The sequence below is a fragment of the Spinacia oleracea genome, chromosome 4 (assembly GCF_020520425.1).
Source record: "Spinacia oleracea cultivar Varoflay chromosome 4, BTI_SOV_V1, whole genome shotgun sequence".
Lineage (NCBI taxonomy): Eukaryota > Viridiplantae > Streptophyta > Magnoliopsida > Caryophyllales > Amaranthaceae > Spinacia > Spinacia oleracea.
This window is the reverse complement of record NC_079490.1, coordinates 145,983,718-146,001,281: the sequence shown is the minus strand read 5'-3', so window position 1 is coordinate 146,001,281 and position 17,564 is coordinate 145,983,718. Positions and strand designations below refer to the sequence as shown.

Here is a 17,564-nt window from a genome sequence, read left to right as displayed (position 1 = left end):
CCAGTTGCAATGCTAAAGTCTATTCGGATAATGTTAGCAATCGCTGCATATTACGATTACGAAATATGGCAGATGGATGTCAAAACCGCTACGGCGTTTTAACAGAAACTGTGTTTATGACACAACCTGAGGGTTTTGTGGATCCAAAGAATGCTAAAAAGGTATGCAAGCTAAAGAAATCAATCTACGGATTGAAGCAAGCATCCAGGAGCTGAAATATACGTTTTGATGAAGCAGTCAGTGACTTTGGTTTCATCAAGAACGCAAACGAATCTTGTGTATACAAGAAGGTCAGTGGAAGCAAAATTGCTTTTCTAGTATTATATGTCAACGACATATTACTTATCGGAAATGACATTCCTATGTTGAACTCTGTCAAGATTTGGCTTGGGAAATGTTTTTCGATGAAGGATCTAGGAGAAGCACAGTACATATTGGGTATCAAGATTTACAGAGATAGATCTAAAAAGATGATTGGACTTATTCAAAGCACTTATATCAATAAAGTACTTGATAGGTTCAAGATGGCAGACTCCAAGCGAGGCTACCTACCCATGTCTCATGGAATGACTCTAAGCAAGACTCAGTGCCCAAAAACACTTGATGAGCGTAGACGAATGAATGGGATTCCGTATGCATCATTGATTGGTTCAATAATGTATGCTATGATATGTACACGCCCGGATGTTGCGTATGCACTCAGTGCTACGAGCAGATACCAGTCAAACCCAGGAGAGGCACATTGGACTGCTGCCAAGAATATTCTGAAGTACCTGAAAAGGCACAAAGATGACTTCCTGGTCTATGGTGGAGATTATGAATTAATTGTTAAAGGCTATACGGACGCAAGTTTCCAAACCGACAAAGATGATTTTAGATCACAGTCTGGGTTTGTCTTCTGCCTCAACGGAGGAGCAGTAAGCTGGAAAAGTGCTAAGCAAAGCACCATTGCGGATTCTACAACTGAAGCGGAGTACATTGATGCACATGAAGCAGCAAAGGAAGCAATATGGCTAAGGAAGTTCATAGGTGAACTTGGTGTAGTCCCCTCCATCAAAGGACCAATAGCCCTGTATTGTGATAATAACGGAGCTATTGCACAGGCAAAGGAGCCTAGACACCACCAAAGAGTCAAGCATGTACTTCGTAGATTTCACCTTCTAAATCCTCAATACCTGAGTGATTTGAGATTACTTGTTTGAGAACTGGTTACTTTGACGTTGACCAACCGTCGCACCGTAAAAGGAGGCTATAAAGGCAACGCTCAGGTAATCACCTATCAAACGAAGTCTAATCTCAAGATCGCAAGATTCGGATTGTCCTCCCATAAATCGGGATGAGATGCTTAAAAGTTGTACAAGGCCACTCGGAGAGCTAGAAACTGTAAAATGCATGGCTGTGCTCGGATGAATCATAGGCTATGATTATTTGTTTATTTGATCAGTTGAACTCTGAAACCGAGAAACACCTCTGGACATAATAAGGATGACAACTCTTACCTTATGTTCAAGAGCAAGCATCGAGCGACAAAGGAATTAGGAAATGCACACTTGTCCCTAAGGACAAGTGGGAGACTGAAGGAAATAATGCCCTTGGTCCAAATATGCATTAAATGATAAGTCTAATAAATGCGGTTCAGTATTAATTAACAAGGGTTAATAATTCAGTGAGATCAAGTGAGCTGAATGCCTAGCTAGAGGCCGCTTCAGTTCAAGTGGAATTAATAATATTAATCCACAGCTTACTCTTGACTGAACCCGTAGGGTCACACAAATAGTACGTAAACGGATCAAGTATTTAATGGCATTAAATACTCCATCTATGGATATTCGGAATCGACGGATCTCGGTTTTAGTGGGAGCTAAGATCGTCAAAGGCAAGCAAATGAATACTCCGAAAACGATGATATTGCCGGAAACGTAAATATTGTTCGTATCGGAAATAAATTCCGGAATCGGGAATTTAATCGGAAGTGCATCGTACGAATTAGCATCGGACGAGGCTTGCTAGACGAAGGCCCAGCACGAAGCCAGGCCCGCGCCCAGCAAGCCAAGCGCCCAACACGAAGCTGCCAGAGCCTCGCCAGGCCCAGCAAGGCCATGGGGCGCGCGCGGGCTGATGCTCGTGGGCTGCGAGCAGCGCCTGCTCGTGTGGGCCGTAAGGCCTGCGCGGGTTTGTGCGATGCTCGTAGTCGTGCACGCTCGTGTTCATAACGAATCCTAATCTTATCGGAATTCGTGCATTGATTAAATCCTAATCCTAAAATATTAAATTTATTATTTAGAGTTCTATTAGGATTCTAATTAATAAATCCATATCCTAGTAGGATTATAATTCCTTTCCATAAACTCTATAAATAAGGGCCTAGGGTCACATATTTAACAGACGATTTTGAAGTATTCAAAGGTAAGATTTTTAATCAAAAATCAGCCAAACACTTGCAACCCAAATAGCCGAAAATCCTAGTAACCTTAAGGGCGATTCTAGTTGGTCAAGCTTAAGGCGGATCCGGACGTACTGTGGACTATCTACGGAGGGACGAAACTTGGAGTCCTAAAGACTTGTTCTTGTTCGGTTCGGGCGCAGCTAGGGAGGGCACGCTACAAAGTGTATGCATCTGAATTATGCGAAATGATTATGTGTAAATAATATGTTTCCTGGCTTTATGGTTTTTCCGCATGATTTATGTTTATTCATATGTATCATAACCTAACATAGATTCCGTGCATGCACGGATATTCTAAAATTATTTGACCAATTCTCTAAAACTACTGAATAATTGATAAATCTTAAACATACTCATTTGTAAATTGTAATCATCTATACGAACGATTTGATTAAAATATTATCAAAAAAAATTTAGCAAATTATTATGTGACATATATTATGGGGGGTTTTATTTGACGTCCTATTTCGCTAAAAACACCCTCATTTTAATGGTGAAAGTACATTACTTCCCTTATAAAATTAACCTCCCTCCCTCCCCTTTCACCTCAACCCTTTACCTGTCAAACCCATGCACTGTCATCAACCACCACGGTTGTCAACCACCCCTGCACACACCGCACCACACCTCAACCACCAAAAAATATTAAAAACTTCTTAAATAAATTCACATTATTTTTTAATCGGAATTAATAAATAAACAAATAAATTTTTAAACAAAAAATTCTAACAATTTTATTAATTATTTTTTTCTAAATTTTTTATTAATTATTTTTTTTCTAAAAATTCGTACAACTTTTTTAATTATATTAATTATTTTTTTCTAAAAATTATTAGTTATATTAATTATTCTAAAAAAATATTGTTTTAAAAAAAATTTAATTCAATTTTTTTAAAACACGGGTCGCCCAGAAATGGCGGCCGAATCATGTATGGGCCACTCAGAGATGGCGTCCCGGAACATGTATGGCCGCCCAGAGATGGCGGCCCGAACCATGTCTGGGCCGCCCAGAGATGGCGCCTCGAACCATGGTTTCGATCGCCATCTCTAGGCGGCCCAGACATGGTTTACGACGGTCCAATACTAAAAAAATAAAAAAAAATTAATACCTCCGGCGACGAAACATGCATTATGTCCGACGACTACGACGTTGAAGGAACGTCGTCGTCCATGATGGTGAAGGAGGTGCGGTGGATTATGAGGGCGCGAGACTGTTGTGGTGGTTTGGATGGGGAGGCTTTAGTTAAGCGAGGTGGTGCCGGTGATGGTGGTCAGTAGGGAGCTGGTAATGGTGGTCAGTAGGGAGCCGATGTATGCGGTCAGCAGGGTTCGAGTGGTGGTGGTCAGCAGGGAGCTCCAACGAAATAATGCTACCGGAAACTTGCCGGAATTTTAGGATGGGCTACCGGAATTTTAGAGTGGGCTGCCGGAAAATTGAGATTGAAAACTTGAGGTGAAAAGTGAAAATTTTGGGTGACTTTTATAAGGGTAACATCGTACTTTTACATTAAATTTTAGCGTACGCGGACGTCGAATAACGATACACTATATTATTTCCATAATCTATAAACAATTTTTTTTTTCCATACTTAAACAATAAATAAATACAAAAAAAAGTAGAGATTTTTTAAGAAAAAAGTTTGTGGGAAAATGTTACACCAGGAAGTGACACGTGTCATATCTGGTGTCTGTTTTAGTATAATGTAATACATTGGAATTTAGAATTGGTAGTATTTGACATGACACGACAACATGACCGAAACTGACACGACACGAACATGAAGTTGACACGACACGATGCAAACTAACCCGAACACGACCCATTAGATTAATTTGTCATATTATGCAATTATTTTTACTTTTTAGGTAGTTTTGATAAATTTTATGAACAACACGAAATCGACAAAAGACCAAACATGAATACGATCCGACACGACACATTTGTCTGCTCTAAAATACTTTTGTAGCCCTATAGTCGTTAAGGTGGGCCTTTCCTACAATCTTAAACTACTAGTCTTATATGCACGCTATGCGTGCGAGAATATATAAAAACTAAAAATTGTTTTATGACAACTAATCACAATAAACAATATGCTAGAAAAATTACTCAAAAAATTCATATGAAAAAAATTAGATATAATCTCTAGTTAAAAATATTTACATAGTTAAACAATGTAATAAACATATTATATGACGAAAAAACTAAGTTGTAGTACTAAAGTAAAGGAAATTAACATATAAATAGTGTGTTTCTTAGATAAATTGGAAAAAAAGAATTCGGAAATTGATTGACTTTTTTCTTAGAGAAATTGGAAAACATCGGAAATTAGGTTTTGATAGCGAGTAAAGAAAGAATGTCGTTGAGTGACTGCAGCAATGAACGTTGTTCCACCATTTGGACTGCGGCATATTTTTTATTTTTTTATTATTATGAATTAAAATGGAGAGAATTGAGGGATTATGAATTAAATGGAGAGAAATAAGTGATTTTGTCATCTTTTTCCAAGTCATTAGCAATTTAACATTAACAAACATACATTATGGAGGAGAAAGTTAAGAGGTAATTGATTGGCTTTTTGACTTTTATTTTTATTTTTTATTTTTGTGTCATTACGGTGGGTTAGTTGGTTGTAATTAAGTATCTGGTAAAAAAAATTCCTAATTTAATTCATAACCCTGATTTTGGTGGGTTAAGTTAGTGGTAAGCCTGTAATTAAGTATTTGGTAAAAAAAAAAAAAAAAAAATTCAATTTTGACTTTTTGCCAGTTGTTACTTGTTGTTTTATTAGTGGCGTATTTGTGGTTGGGCCAACGTAATATTTACTGTGATTAAGTTACTTTTTTGTAGTTTTCCTTATTTATTTCCGACTTTCCCCCTTTATGACGTTATTTATTGTGGTTATTGACTGATTTTTTTTTCTTTTTATTGCATTTAATACTTGTTGTTAATATAATTTATGGTTAATAGGGGCAAATTAGTCTTTTAAATAGGGGACACCAAAAGTATATACTAAAATAACCTCATGTGTTCCTTTATATAATAGAGATTGTTTAATTGATTTATTTACTTCCAATCTTGTGATTTGAAGCCTTTATAACGATCTTGTTTTCTTATTCTTATTTTCTTTAGGCTTTTAAATTAATACTAGTTTTTAAACAGTGCGATGCGGGTTACTTGTTTAATACAATGATGTTCATATGAATTTGGTATTTGTAAAAATGTCCATTCAACACTTATATGAAGAAATAACAACTAATAAAATGTCTGCTCTATCTTCCCCTCAAAAAAAAGTCTGAAAGAGTAATAAAAATGTTGATGAAAAGTTGAAGATAATGAAAGGAGGTTATGATACAAAGAGTTTTTTAATCAAAATTTAAGAAAAGGCAATTATTATCTTTATTTTAAAAATAAAAATGAAAATAAATATAATTTTTAAAAGCTGACAAGTGACAGGTAAAATCTTGTGTTTTAAAATATTAGTATAGATATAGATTGGTTGTCCATCCTCCATGACGGGAAATAGTTGACTCGAGTTTAACCGTTTATAGCCAAGCTAAGCTTGACAAGAAATATTTGCATTTCAGGATGGTTCGAGCTTGTGGAATTTAATTAAGCTTATTTGCATTCGAGTATGGTTCAAGCTTGTGGAAATTATTTGAGCTTGGCTCGTCAAATTAGACATTCGTCTAGCTCGGTTTTGCTTGTTTGGGCTCAATATTATGTGGAGATATTGGACTTACAAGTCCTACAGCCTACCTAAGTAACCCAACTACCTACCATTCTTCTTTTGACATACCACCAAATTTGGGTGAATTTATCAGTGAATGATCTGTTACGGTAAAAAAATCAATCTTGGCATAGTATCTCAAACGAAAAGCGATTTTAAATTAAACCTTAATAAAAAGCGGTAACCATTTTTGATTTTTCAATGAATTTGACTAAAAGATACATACATAAATTACTGATAAATAAATCGCAATTTCAGAATCTTCTTGTCGAATGGCTTGTTCTTCCCGTGGTGTAGGTGGGACACACGAGGATCCACAAAAGCGAAGGTAAATCTCATTAGTAGCTTAACATCTTATTAAAACTTGGGTATAAGGTACATACATTTCAAGTAATTACCAAAAATAAGTCTGTTGCATGGCCGTTAATCACATCATTAGGGCCTTGAAACTTGAAATCATAAAATTCAGGTCCTTGATCAACCAACCTCCATTAAATTAAGAAACTTAATCTACATTGATCTCCCCCACTGAATAAGATCTTCTTAGTAAGTGTAGCCCTTGACGAACATATCCTTCTTGGCTTCCTCAGACTCACCTTCACCAGTGTACTTACCGAGCTGAGCCAAAGAGTTGGACTTGGCGCGAAGCAAAAGTGCATCTTGAGCAGCCTTCACATTCTCTGGCCTTCCACCCCAGGTCTTCAAGCAGGTGTTCTGGAGGGCTCTTGCGTAGGAGAAAGATACGTGCCATGGGTTAGGGCTCTGGTTCATGGCATTCAAGTTCAAGGTTGCCTCCACTTCAGATTGTCCACCAGACAAGAACTGTCCACCAAAAGTAGATCAAAATCAAAACTATATCCCCAGGAAATAATCAATAACATACCTTTTCTGTTGTCAAGATGTGGCCTATGATTTTGGGACAGAGGTAGTTTATGGTATTTGACTAAGAAATATGATAATAAATAATTGGACGATTTAGAAATATCACATTAAATTCAACAGTTTAGCATTATGTATAATGAATGCATAGGAACTTGCCATGATTCCAGGGACTGCAGGGGGGATTCTCCTGTGAAGAAGCTTGAGGGTGTAATCAGCAACTTGTTCAGGGGTGGCCCTTTCCTTGCACTCAGCACCTGGGGTAACCATGCTGGGCTTAAGGAGGATACCCTCAAAAAGCACATTGTTCTCTGCCAAGTTAAAGAACACCTCTGCCCAAACCTGCTGAGCAACCTCGAAAGTCCTGTCGATTCCATGCTCACCATCAAGCATAATCTCTGGCTCCACAATTGGGACCAATCCATTGTCCTGAATACAACATCAAGTATAATTTATAAGAACCCAAAACAATGTCAACAAGTTTTAAGCACTTAGATTTCAACAGTCATTTTAGTTTGGGTTGTGGTGTTTCTTTGCTTACTTGGGTGATAGCAGCGTAGCGAGCAAGACCCCAAGCTGCTTCCTTCACAGCAAGGGCAGATGGACCATTGGGAATGCTCACAACAGTACGCCTATAAAATATCAAAAATCCAATATATATATTGTGAGCATTGAGTTCAATCACATTTGAAAATGTCTAACCATGCTCTATATGGGAATCATGTATGTATGTGTGTATGTATGTACCATTTGGCAAAGCGGGCACCCTGCTGGTAGTAAGCAGCAGAGCGGGAAGCAAGACCATCAAGACCTTGGCACCATGACTCATCGTTTGAACCAGCAAGTGGCACCAAACCCTGTAATTTAGTACGTTTCCATATCAGTATTAATTAAAAAATCTTACATTCTTGTTTCAATTTAATTAACATGTAAGAGAGTAGTAACATATATATCCAACCTTGTCAACTTTGATACCGGGAACAATGCCCTGCTCAATGAGGACATCAACCATCTTCTTGCCATCAGTGGTGGATTGGTAAAGAGTCTCCTCAAAAAGGATAGCTCCAGAAACGTACTGACCGAGGCCTGGGGCAGAGATAAGAAGGGTACGGTATGCTTGGCGGTTAGCCTCAGTGTTCTCTAGCCCAATTGAGGCTAGACGTTTCCCACAGGTGGCATTCGACTCATCCATGGCCAAGATTCCACGCCCAGGTGATGCCACAGTTTTCTGCATTTAACCCCCACAAATTAACAATTTTTTTTAACTTCTTCTCTTTCAGGGGACAAGTATTACAACTTAAGCTAGTTTTCGTTCTTTACACCAACAAGGTTTAACTTTTAAGACTATCAGAATCATTGACATCAAAATCACAGAATCCACACTTGGATATTTCTTCCAGTCAGTATATAAGTAAGTATATACTGTTATAATCCACTGAGTTGTAATTTCTACGCTCTAGAAAGATGATAGATTCTACATGGTGTAACATTTATCACTGCCCTTTTTCCCTCTTTTATATGTCATAAAACAATCAAAACATAATGCTTCCTGAAATCAGACACTCTACGCAGTATTCCCCCCTCAAGCCTCAAGCCTCAAGCCTCAAGCAAGAAATAAATTTCTCAAAACAACCATTACATAAACCTAACAGAAGTACCTGAAGAAAAAATGAACTATTTATTCAGTAAAAAGATTTAAAAAAAGAAAAGGCGAAGCTAACATACCGCGGTCTTAACAAGCTCATCAGCATAGGAGCTAGCGCGGACAGTCAGGGATGATGAAGCCGAGGGGGTAAACCTGACACCAGCAACGGAAGGAATGCGGAGGGTCTGTCCCTTGACAAACTCAGACTTGTCAAGAACTGGTGAGGTCTTCAGAAGAGAGGCTGAGGCCATCTTACTTGACTGAACTGTATGCTAAAGAGAACAGAAAAGACTTAGCCAAAAAGATAATGCAAAGTCTTATCCCACCTCTTACCAAGCTCTACCACACAGGATCACCTAATGCTTCAGTACTACAAATTTATAACTCTAGTTTTATGCATGTTATCATAACATGCCTCACTTGAGAGGCTCTCGTGCTTCGTCCAGTGATATTCCGCCATTTGGATGATAAATCATGCTTAGTTGGCATACCCGGGGGCTCAATATGGGAGAAAATTAGAAAGAAAATAAAGCAGAATTTGTTTTGTTATCAGTGAAAGGTGAATATGAGGCTGTTATCCTTCTAAAGGATGTCTTTTAGTATCTTAAAAGATAAATGGTTATAGTTAATCAAGATATACGGTTAATAAAACAGCCAAAGATTATGCTTCAAACCATGTGGATCAACCATCTTCGTTCATCAAGGGTGTGGGCCCCACCTTGAGGTATGACACCATTATCCTCGTCTTTATGTTTCAACTTGAACAAATGGGACTGATCTAGTCACTCACTCTACTCATCACTCATCACTCATCAGTGTGGATATCAGCAGCCGTTCTATCACAACCAAAAACATGTTTGACATATTCTTTCCCACATCAAAATCATACACATCCAAGAAATACAAACTTTTTAAGCACTTACAAGAGTAACGGTAATATGCTAAACCATTGAAAAATCACGCGTTAATATTGATTACCGATCCTGTAATGTCTCGTTTCAGGGGTGAATTGTAGTGTGCTTGGTTGAGGGGATTTGGAGGGAAAGAAAAAGGGATCATTTTTACTTGTTTGGATATGAAGGGAATTGGAGGGAGTCATTTTTCTTCCGGTTTAACACATTATTAATGTTTGTTGTCAGCTTACATAGAAAATCTGATTTACGTCCTTGAAAATCAGTCTTGCTCCATAACTACTAACAAAGATACTCAATTTGTGAGCTACAAAGTACTTTTGATAAAGAAATCCCGAGGAAGTATAGACTTACTCTCGATGAAAGAACATATTCACTTCAACTACAATTGAAATTAGTAAACTTCTGAAGAAGAAAATTTCAATGGAAAACCAGCAAAGTTACCAACAAAGAAGAAAATTTCAATGGAAAACCTCCGACATCTAGGAAAAACAGAACCTAAAATCAGGTTTACAGAAACTTGCCTTTCATAGCGTGAAAAGCCAGATTGTTAAATTACCAGATGTATAAATGACCAAGAACTACACAGAAAGTTTAAAGCAAACGAACTGACTCATGTTGTATTTTGCTTCAGAGATAGATCCCCAATTCCAGCAATGAGATCATCCATAGACACATGCATCGGATCAATCAATGCTGCTGAATCACTGGTACTTGATTGAATCTGTGCAGGAATATTATCATCAAGGGCCTTGTTCAATAGTTTGGCAAAATCATCTTGGTCCTCTGAAACCCCAAGATCCCAAACTTTGAAAATGTCTACAGATGAAGGATACACCTCAGACGTTTTCGAACTCGAGTTTAAATCAGAATCAAGGTTCTCCACTTTTACATCTTCAGAATAATTTGGGCGGAAAACATTACGAACTTTTCCTTTCTTCTGATCCCATTTATTTCTGAATATAAGATCGTCCTCATCATCTTCAGAAACATCAATGCTTTCAATTTCTCCAACATCATTATATATCAGATCTTCGTTTTCATCAGACACACTGCCCAATTCCATACTTGTTAGATCCTCTCTAAAGTGAAGAACATCATCAGCAGCCAGTTGCTGAATACTGCTCTGAACACTTGAAGAATTAGTTGGTGGTTCTTGTTGAGAACTGAGAATCTCCAATAAGGCATCTTTAATAGAACTCCAGTCGGCATCAGCATCTTTGTTCAGACAAGAATCAGCCCAGGCTACAACTTCAGGAGTGAGAGTCTCTTCATCCACATTGGATATTCGAGAGTTCAGAAAGATAGACCAAAGTGAGTCTTCCTTCATGTCATCGTCTACTATGGCCATAGGGACTACAAATAAGCCGTCTACTAAGACAATTAATAATTAATAATAGGTAGAAACTATCCACACCTGCAAGCAGACAAGTAAAAGGAACTATGAGTACTTGAGGAGCATGATCCCACAATTTTCCGACCACTCACTTCAGAACTTTTCCATTACAACCAACTCAAGTAATCAAAACCCAGGAAGTAGGCAAGTACTCCGTATGACTTGAGGCATACAGAGAATATGACAAAAATGAATATTCCCATGGTAGATCAATGAAAAGAAGAAAATCAGACATGATCACTACCAAATTACCAATGTTATAGTTAAAGTTCCCTGGCATAAAAATCATGACCAGGTCTTACTTAAAGAACAAAGCAGTAACTGCCAACAATTCAACCACAACTTAAAGCTCAAACCTCAGAGCCTGTTTCCACTATACTTGACTCTTTCCAACCAAGAAGAGGAAGTGTATATTCACTTCAGTTAAAGCTAAAAATTAAAAATTCATACATCATTCGCAATATCTTCCAAGTGATTCCATTTCAGAACAACTTCTTATCGAAAGCTAGAATAAGTTCCACATAATAAGCCGCACTGATAGAAAATTAACATCATTCCATAACAGTAATGTTTCCTATCTATGAGCACAACAAAACATAACTATTCACAGCTCAATGGACCCTCGTTGGAGAATTTTACATGAACAACACATTTGTCAACATCTACTAGAAAATGATAAAAGCCACACACATGCCAACCCACGTATTTGGATAAACTGTCAAAGTATACCTCATCCTAGACAGATGCAGGAGATGCCATTAACTCACTAATCACCAATTTGCCGCCAACGTACAGCAAAGGATTTTAATACCTTTGAAGTTGAATTGAATCTCAATTTTCTACATATGTTTGATCCTTGAACAAGAAATTACTACATAAACAGCACAGAAATATTCGTACACCAATTTTGTGATTAGTAGTACTATTGGATGCTCAAAACCATGCAACAATAACAACTCATAGTTGGTTAACCACTTCGGGGTACAATGGTACGTCGGTATCTAAAACCTGGAATAAATCCCATCTACATAAACACGAATTTTATCACGACGAATCTAACTTCATCCTATATTAGCGGAATATCGGGTTAAGGTGTAAATATTCGCTAGAATATACTTTGTAGTTTCCTATTCTTGCTAGGTAACCTAGATTTACCCTAATAGCTTGTGCATATTAGCATATAAATATTGTAGCAGCCGTAAACATGAATATACAGAAATACAGAAGTTCTTCTCTTCTTCAATCTTATGTATTATCTTAGCATGGTATCAAGAGCAGGTTATTAAAACTCACCGTTTTTTTTTCCGAATTAGCTTTGTTTAAATCCATTTTCCTTTCTTTGATTTCTTCTTAACCATGGGTGATGAGACAAGCAAAGCTGTTGATGTGAATTCTCCGTATTACCTTCATCCCGCATCGAATACGACCCTTGTTATCTCTCCTGTGGTCTTGCGAGATGAAAATTATGGCGAGTGGGCTCGATCGGTCTACAACGCCTTTAAAGCTAACAACAAAACTGGTTTCATTGATGGCTCGATTGAGCCACCAACGGCTCCTGCAGAATTGGCTCAATGGGTCAAGGTTAATTCCACGCTCGGTGCGTGGATTCACAACACACTCGATGCAGCTATCCGATCAACTGTTCCTCTCACAGACAATGTCAAGGATATGTGGGATGACATTAAGGAGCGTTTCTCGATTGGAAACGGGCCAAGAATCAACGAACTCAAACATCAAATTGCTAATTGCGAGCAACAGGGCGACTCGGTGGTGACTTACTATGGCCGACTCCGAAAGCTTTGGGAAGAATTGGCAGCCTATTTGACTCCACCATGTTCATGCACCTGCACTTGTGGTTCAAAGGCAGCACTTACCAAGGAACGGGAAGATGAAAAAATTCATCAATTTCTCATTGGTTTGGACTCAACCCTTTATGGCAATGTTCAATCTAATATTTTAATGCAAGACCCCCTTCCTTCTCTGAATTCGGTCTTCTCCAAAGCACTAACACAAGAAAGAAAGGATTCTCTTTCTCGCACGACGGAAAAACGGAATGAGGCAATCGGGTTTGCTACACCTGGTACTTCACGCAACAGGGGTGCTATGGCTGGACGAGGAACTGATCGTCCTAGATCAAATTCCACTTGTTCTCATTGTGGTAAATTTGGGCACGACCAAGAAAATTGCTTTGAGTTGCTTGGCTATCCTGACTGGTGGTACTCTGAGAATAGAGCAGCAGCAAGGGGGAAAGGTCGGGGTAGTCGGGGTGGTCGTACAGGAAGCAGCCGTGGTCGTGGCAGCAATGTTGCCAACGCAGCCACAGGGCGTCCTACTGGCAGTAGCACGACAGTACCACCTATCACAGAAAGTGACCGAGCCAGTATTCCTTCAATGAGCAATGAACAGTGGCAACTTTTATTCTCATCAATGATGAATTCTGCTACTGCTAACTCCTCAACGGCAAAACTCGATGGTAAGAGTCTCTCTACTCGCTGGCTTATCGACAGTGGATGCTCCAATCACATGAGTGGCAATAGGAGTATGTTTAGTACTTTGACTGATGCAACTCATTCCCCAGTTGGTTTACCAAATGGTAAACAAGTGATGGCTACAAAGGAAGGCACCGTCATATTAAGCGAAAATTTGACACTATCCAATGTGTTATATGTTCCAGACTTAAAATGCAATTTGATCTCTGTTTCGCAATTACTTGTTAATTCTCATTGTAATGTCACATTCACTAATAAGCTTTGTGTTATCAAGGACCGCAATTCGAGGACCCTGATTGGAGCGGGTGAACAAAGTGACGGGGTTTATTGGTTCAAGCCGCAGCAACCGGTTCATGCATATCAGACGACAGTGTTAGGCAAGCATGAGTTGTGGCATCGCCGACTTGGACATCCTTCTCGGAAAGTTGTGTCTCTTTTACCTTTTTTTTCAACTAGTGATAATAAAGCTCATAGCTCGAGCAAGGATTTTTGTGAGTGTGATGTTTGTTTACGTGCTCATCAAACAAGAAGTGTGTTTCCCTTAAGTGATAGTAAAGCAGACGATTTGTTTTCCCTAATTCATTGTGATATTTGGGGTGATTATAAAGTAGCTTCAAGTTGTGGTGCATATTATTTTCTTACCATTGCTGATGATTTTTCGAGAGCTGTTTGGGTTTATTTGATGACCTCAAAGAGTGAAGTCGGACAAATTATAAAAGATTTTTGTTCTATGGTAAAAACTCAATTTCACAAACAAGTCAAAATTTTAAGAAGTGACAATGGTAGGGAGTTTACATGTTTAAGTCGATTTTATGCTGAAAATGGAATCTTGCTTCAAACTTCGTGTGTCGACACGCCTCAACAGAATGGTAGGGTAGAAAGAAAGCATCAACATATTCTTAATGTGGCCCGAGCCTTACGATTTCAGGCTAATCTACCTATTAGTTTTTGGGGAGAATGTGTTATAACAGCAGCATATGTCATTAATCGTACCCCTACAACACTTCTAGGAAATAAATCTCCTTATGATATTTTGTTTGGAAAAACTCCAAATTTTTCTTAATACGAGTATTTGGGTGCTTATGTTATGCAAATAATCGTCCTCGTGTAAAGGATAAATTCGGCCCCCGATCATGAAAATGCATATTTGTGGGTTATCCTTTCGGTCAAAAAGGATGGAGGTTGTATGATCTAGAAAGGAAGGTGTATTTTGTTTCAAGGGATGTTATTTTTTTCGAAAATAAATTTCCATTTTCTAATATTGATAAAGCTCCAAATGTCCTTGATGGTTATAGACATCAGTTTTCTACTCAAGGTGTTTCATTTATTGATGATGACACTTATGGAAATGAAACAAAAAGTAAGGAAATTGGGGATGCTCATATTCGTAAGTCAACAGTAGGGGAATTAATTGTTCCTGAAACTATTGCTTGGCAGCATAGTCCGCAAGGAGGGAGTGGCATCGAAGCTCCAACCACGGCCTACCCGCAGTCATCTGTTAATGATGGTCAGTCTCCTCCACAGGCTGACCGTGGCACATCTGACCAGCCCACAACCCGGCCGTGGCCCACAGATACTTCCTCACACGAGTTAGTTTCTTCGTCAACTGACATCGGGCAACCTACTACAGAAAATCTAGGTAAAGGGTTCCGTATTCGCAAGCCTTCGTCAAAGCTCAAAGGCTACATTACTAACACTGTCCATACTCAAACCCCCGTTACTCCTATTGATTCACCTCCTCCAAAACGGTCCTCAGGTACACAATTTAATATGTGATAAATTCTATGTGAAACACAAACAATTCTTGGCAGCTATAACAGCAGGTGATGAGCCGACCTCTTTTTCGGAAGCAAATAAAAGTCCAGAATGGCGTCTTGCAATGAAAGAAGAAATTGATGCCCTAGAAAGGAATGGTACATGGACCTTAGAGGATTTGCCTCCAGGAAAAACGGCTCTTGGATGCAAATGGGTTAACAAAATAAAGTTCAATGATGAAGCAACTATCGAGCGATTAAAGGGGAGGTTGGTTGTGTTTGGCAATCGACAAATAGCAGGCATCGATTTTAATGAGACTTTTGCTCCTGTGGCAAAGATGGTCACAGTTAGAATGTTTCTTGTTGTCGCCGTTGCCCGGGATTGGGAACTCCATCAAATGGACGTTCATAATGCCTTCCTCCATGGCGATCTTGAAGAGGAGGTATACATGAAGCTTCCTCCGGGTTTTAATTCTCCGACTCCTGGCAAGGTTTGTAGACTAAGAAAGTCTTTGTATGGACTTCGTCAAGCTCCACGACAATGGTTTGCCAAACTCTCACTAGCCTTGAAGAATTTTGGATTTAAGCAATCCAATGCTGACTACTCTTTGTTTTGCTATACTAAAGAGAATGTGTCCCTTCACGTTCTGGTATATGTTGATGATTTGATAATTGCAGGCTCCTCTAATGCAGAAGTAGTGAAATTCAAGAAGTACCTCAGTGAATGTTTTTACATGAAGGATTTGGGCGCTTTAAAATATTTCCTTGGTCTTGAAGTGGCTCGTGGAAATGAAGGGTTATTTCTATGTCAAAGGAAATACACCCTCGATATTATCAGTGAAGCAGGTCTGTTAGGAGCAAAGCCTGCTACAACTCCCATGGAGCAACATCATCAACTAGCTCGTTGTGAGGGGGAGTTGTTTTCTGAACCCGAGAAGTATAGACGACTTATTGGCCGCCTAATTTATTTGACGATCACTCGACCCGAATTAAGCTACTCTGTGCACACTCTAGCTCAATTTATGGGTGCACCCATGGTTGGTCACTGGGAAGCCGCACTACGCGTGATTCGCTATCTCAAAGGTTGTCCGGGTCAAGGGATCTTGCTACGTAGAAATTGCAATCTACAGATATATGGTTTTTGTGACAGTGATTGGGCAAGTTGTCCTAAGACTCGGCGGTCATTGACAGGTTACTTTGTTTTGCTTGGGTCTTCACCAATTTCATGGAAGACTAAGAAACAACCGACAGTTTCACGATCCTCGGCAGAGGCGGAATATCGATCGATGGCTACTACTACATGTGAGTTGAAATGGTTGAAATCTATCTTGTCTTGTTTGGGCGTTCGACATGAACGGCCTATGAGGTTATATTGTGACAGTCAAGCGGCCCTTCATATAGCCGCGAACCCGGTCTTTCATGAAAGGACGAAACATATTGAGATGGATTGTCATTTCGTCCGAGATGAGATCCAATCTGGGAATATTGGTACATCTCATATTCGAACGGGAAATCAGCTAGCAGATATATTTACCAAGGCACTTGGTAAACCACAATTTTTAATTCTTCTTCGCAAGTTGGGCATTCGGAATCTACATGCTCCAACTTGAGGGGGAGTATTAGCGGAATATCGGGTTAAGGTGTAAATATTCGCTAGAATATACTTTGTAGTTTCCTATTCTTGCTAGGTAACCTAGATTTACCCTAATAGCTTGTGCATATTAGCATATAAATATTGTAGCAGCCGTAAACATGAATATACAGAAATACAGAAGTTCTTCTCTTCTTCAATCTTATGTATTATCTTAGCATCCTAAGAGAGGGAATGAATGTTGACCATGTAATTAAAATCCTGAATATGGTTAATTGACTTAATTTTGCGCAAATTCAAACCCTAAGTTAGGCAACATCTCAAATTAACACCCCAAATAAATTTCAATTGAACAAATAAATTGTAAATCGAAAAAACCAGCATACAAATAATCAACTACTACAGAATAACTTAAATTTAACGTAAATCAAACACACAAGAACAAATAAAAAATAGAATTAAAGAATAAAAATTGAGCACTTTACCAATAATCTGGGCAAAAGGAAAACGAAGAGTGAAAAACTGCGACTTTTGTGTGATTAATAACAAGTTGCCGAAGATTGATTTGAAGAAAATTAGGGGGGAAACGGAATTGAATTTGAGGAGAAATTGACGGATGCGAAGAGAAGGGGTGAAACAAATTTGATTCCAGACGATTGTTTACGCAAGGGATTGGAGATGGAAGAGTATTCGGTACTCCTATTTCCTATTTGGAGAAGATCATC

General features: G+C 38.6%; 2 protein-coding genes across 2 annotated transcripts; both read right to left on the bottom strand.

Moving 5' to 3' along the window:
• Positions 1–6,321: 6,321 nt before the first annotated feature.
• Positions 6,322–9,291, bottom strand: LOC110778464 (fructose-bisphosphate aldolase 1, chloroplastic). The gene is made up of 6 exons (NM_001426328.1): positions 8,779–9,291; positions 8,012–8,281; positions 7,801–7,910; positions 7,595–7,685; positions 7,213–7,482; positions 6,322–6,996 (listed from the first exon to the last, which is right to left on the bottom strand). Exons 1-6 carry the CDS (start codon positions 8,947–8,949, stop codon positions 6,718–6,720), a joined length of 1,191 nt encoding a protein of 396 aa, NP_001413257.1. The 5' UTR covers positions 8,950–9,291; the 3' UTR covers positions 6,322–6,717.
• Positions 9,292–9,927: 636 nt separating this feature from the next.
• On the bottom strand, positions 9,928–17,561 carry LOC110778466 (uncharacterized). The gene is made up of 2 exons (XM_021983018.2): positions 17,325–17,561; positions 9,928–11,026 (listed from the first exon to the last, which is right to left on the bottom strand). The coding sequence occupies exon 2, from the start codon at positions 10,958–10,960 to the stop codon at positions 10,223–10,225; it is 738 nt and encodes a 245-aa protein (XP_021838710.1). The 5' UTR covers positions 10,961–11,026; positions 17,325–17,561; the 3' UTR covers positions 9,928–10,222.
• Between the last annotated feature and the right edge of the window lie 3 nt (positions 17,562–17,564).

Coding starts and splice junctions, on each gene's coding strand:
- LOC110778464 (NM_001426328.1), bottom strand. CDS start 8,949: ATGGCCTCAGCCTCTCTTCTGAAGACCTCACCAGTTCTTGACAAGTCT. Junction 8,282..8,778: donor ATGAGCTTGTTAAGACCGCG/GTATGTTAGCTT, acceptor GGTTAAATGCAG/AAAACTGTGGCATCACCTGG. Junction 7,911..8,011: donor CCGGTATCAAAGTTGACAAG/GTTGGATATATA, acceptor ACTAAATTACAG/GGTTTGGTGCCACTTGCTGG.
- LOC110778466 (XM_021983018.2), bottom strand. CDS start 10,960: ATGGCCATAGTAGACGATGACATGAAGGAAGACTCACTTTGGTCTATC.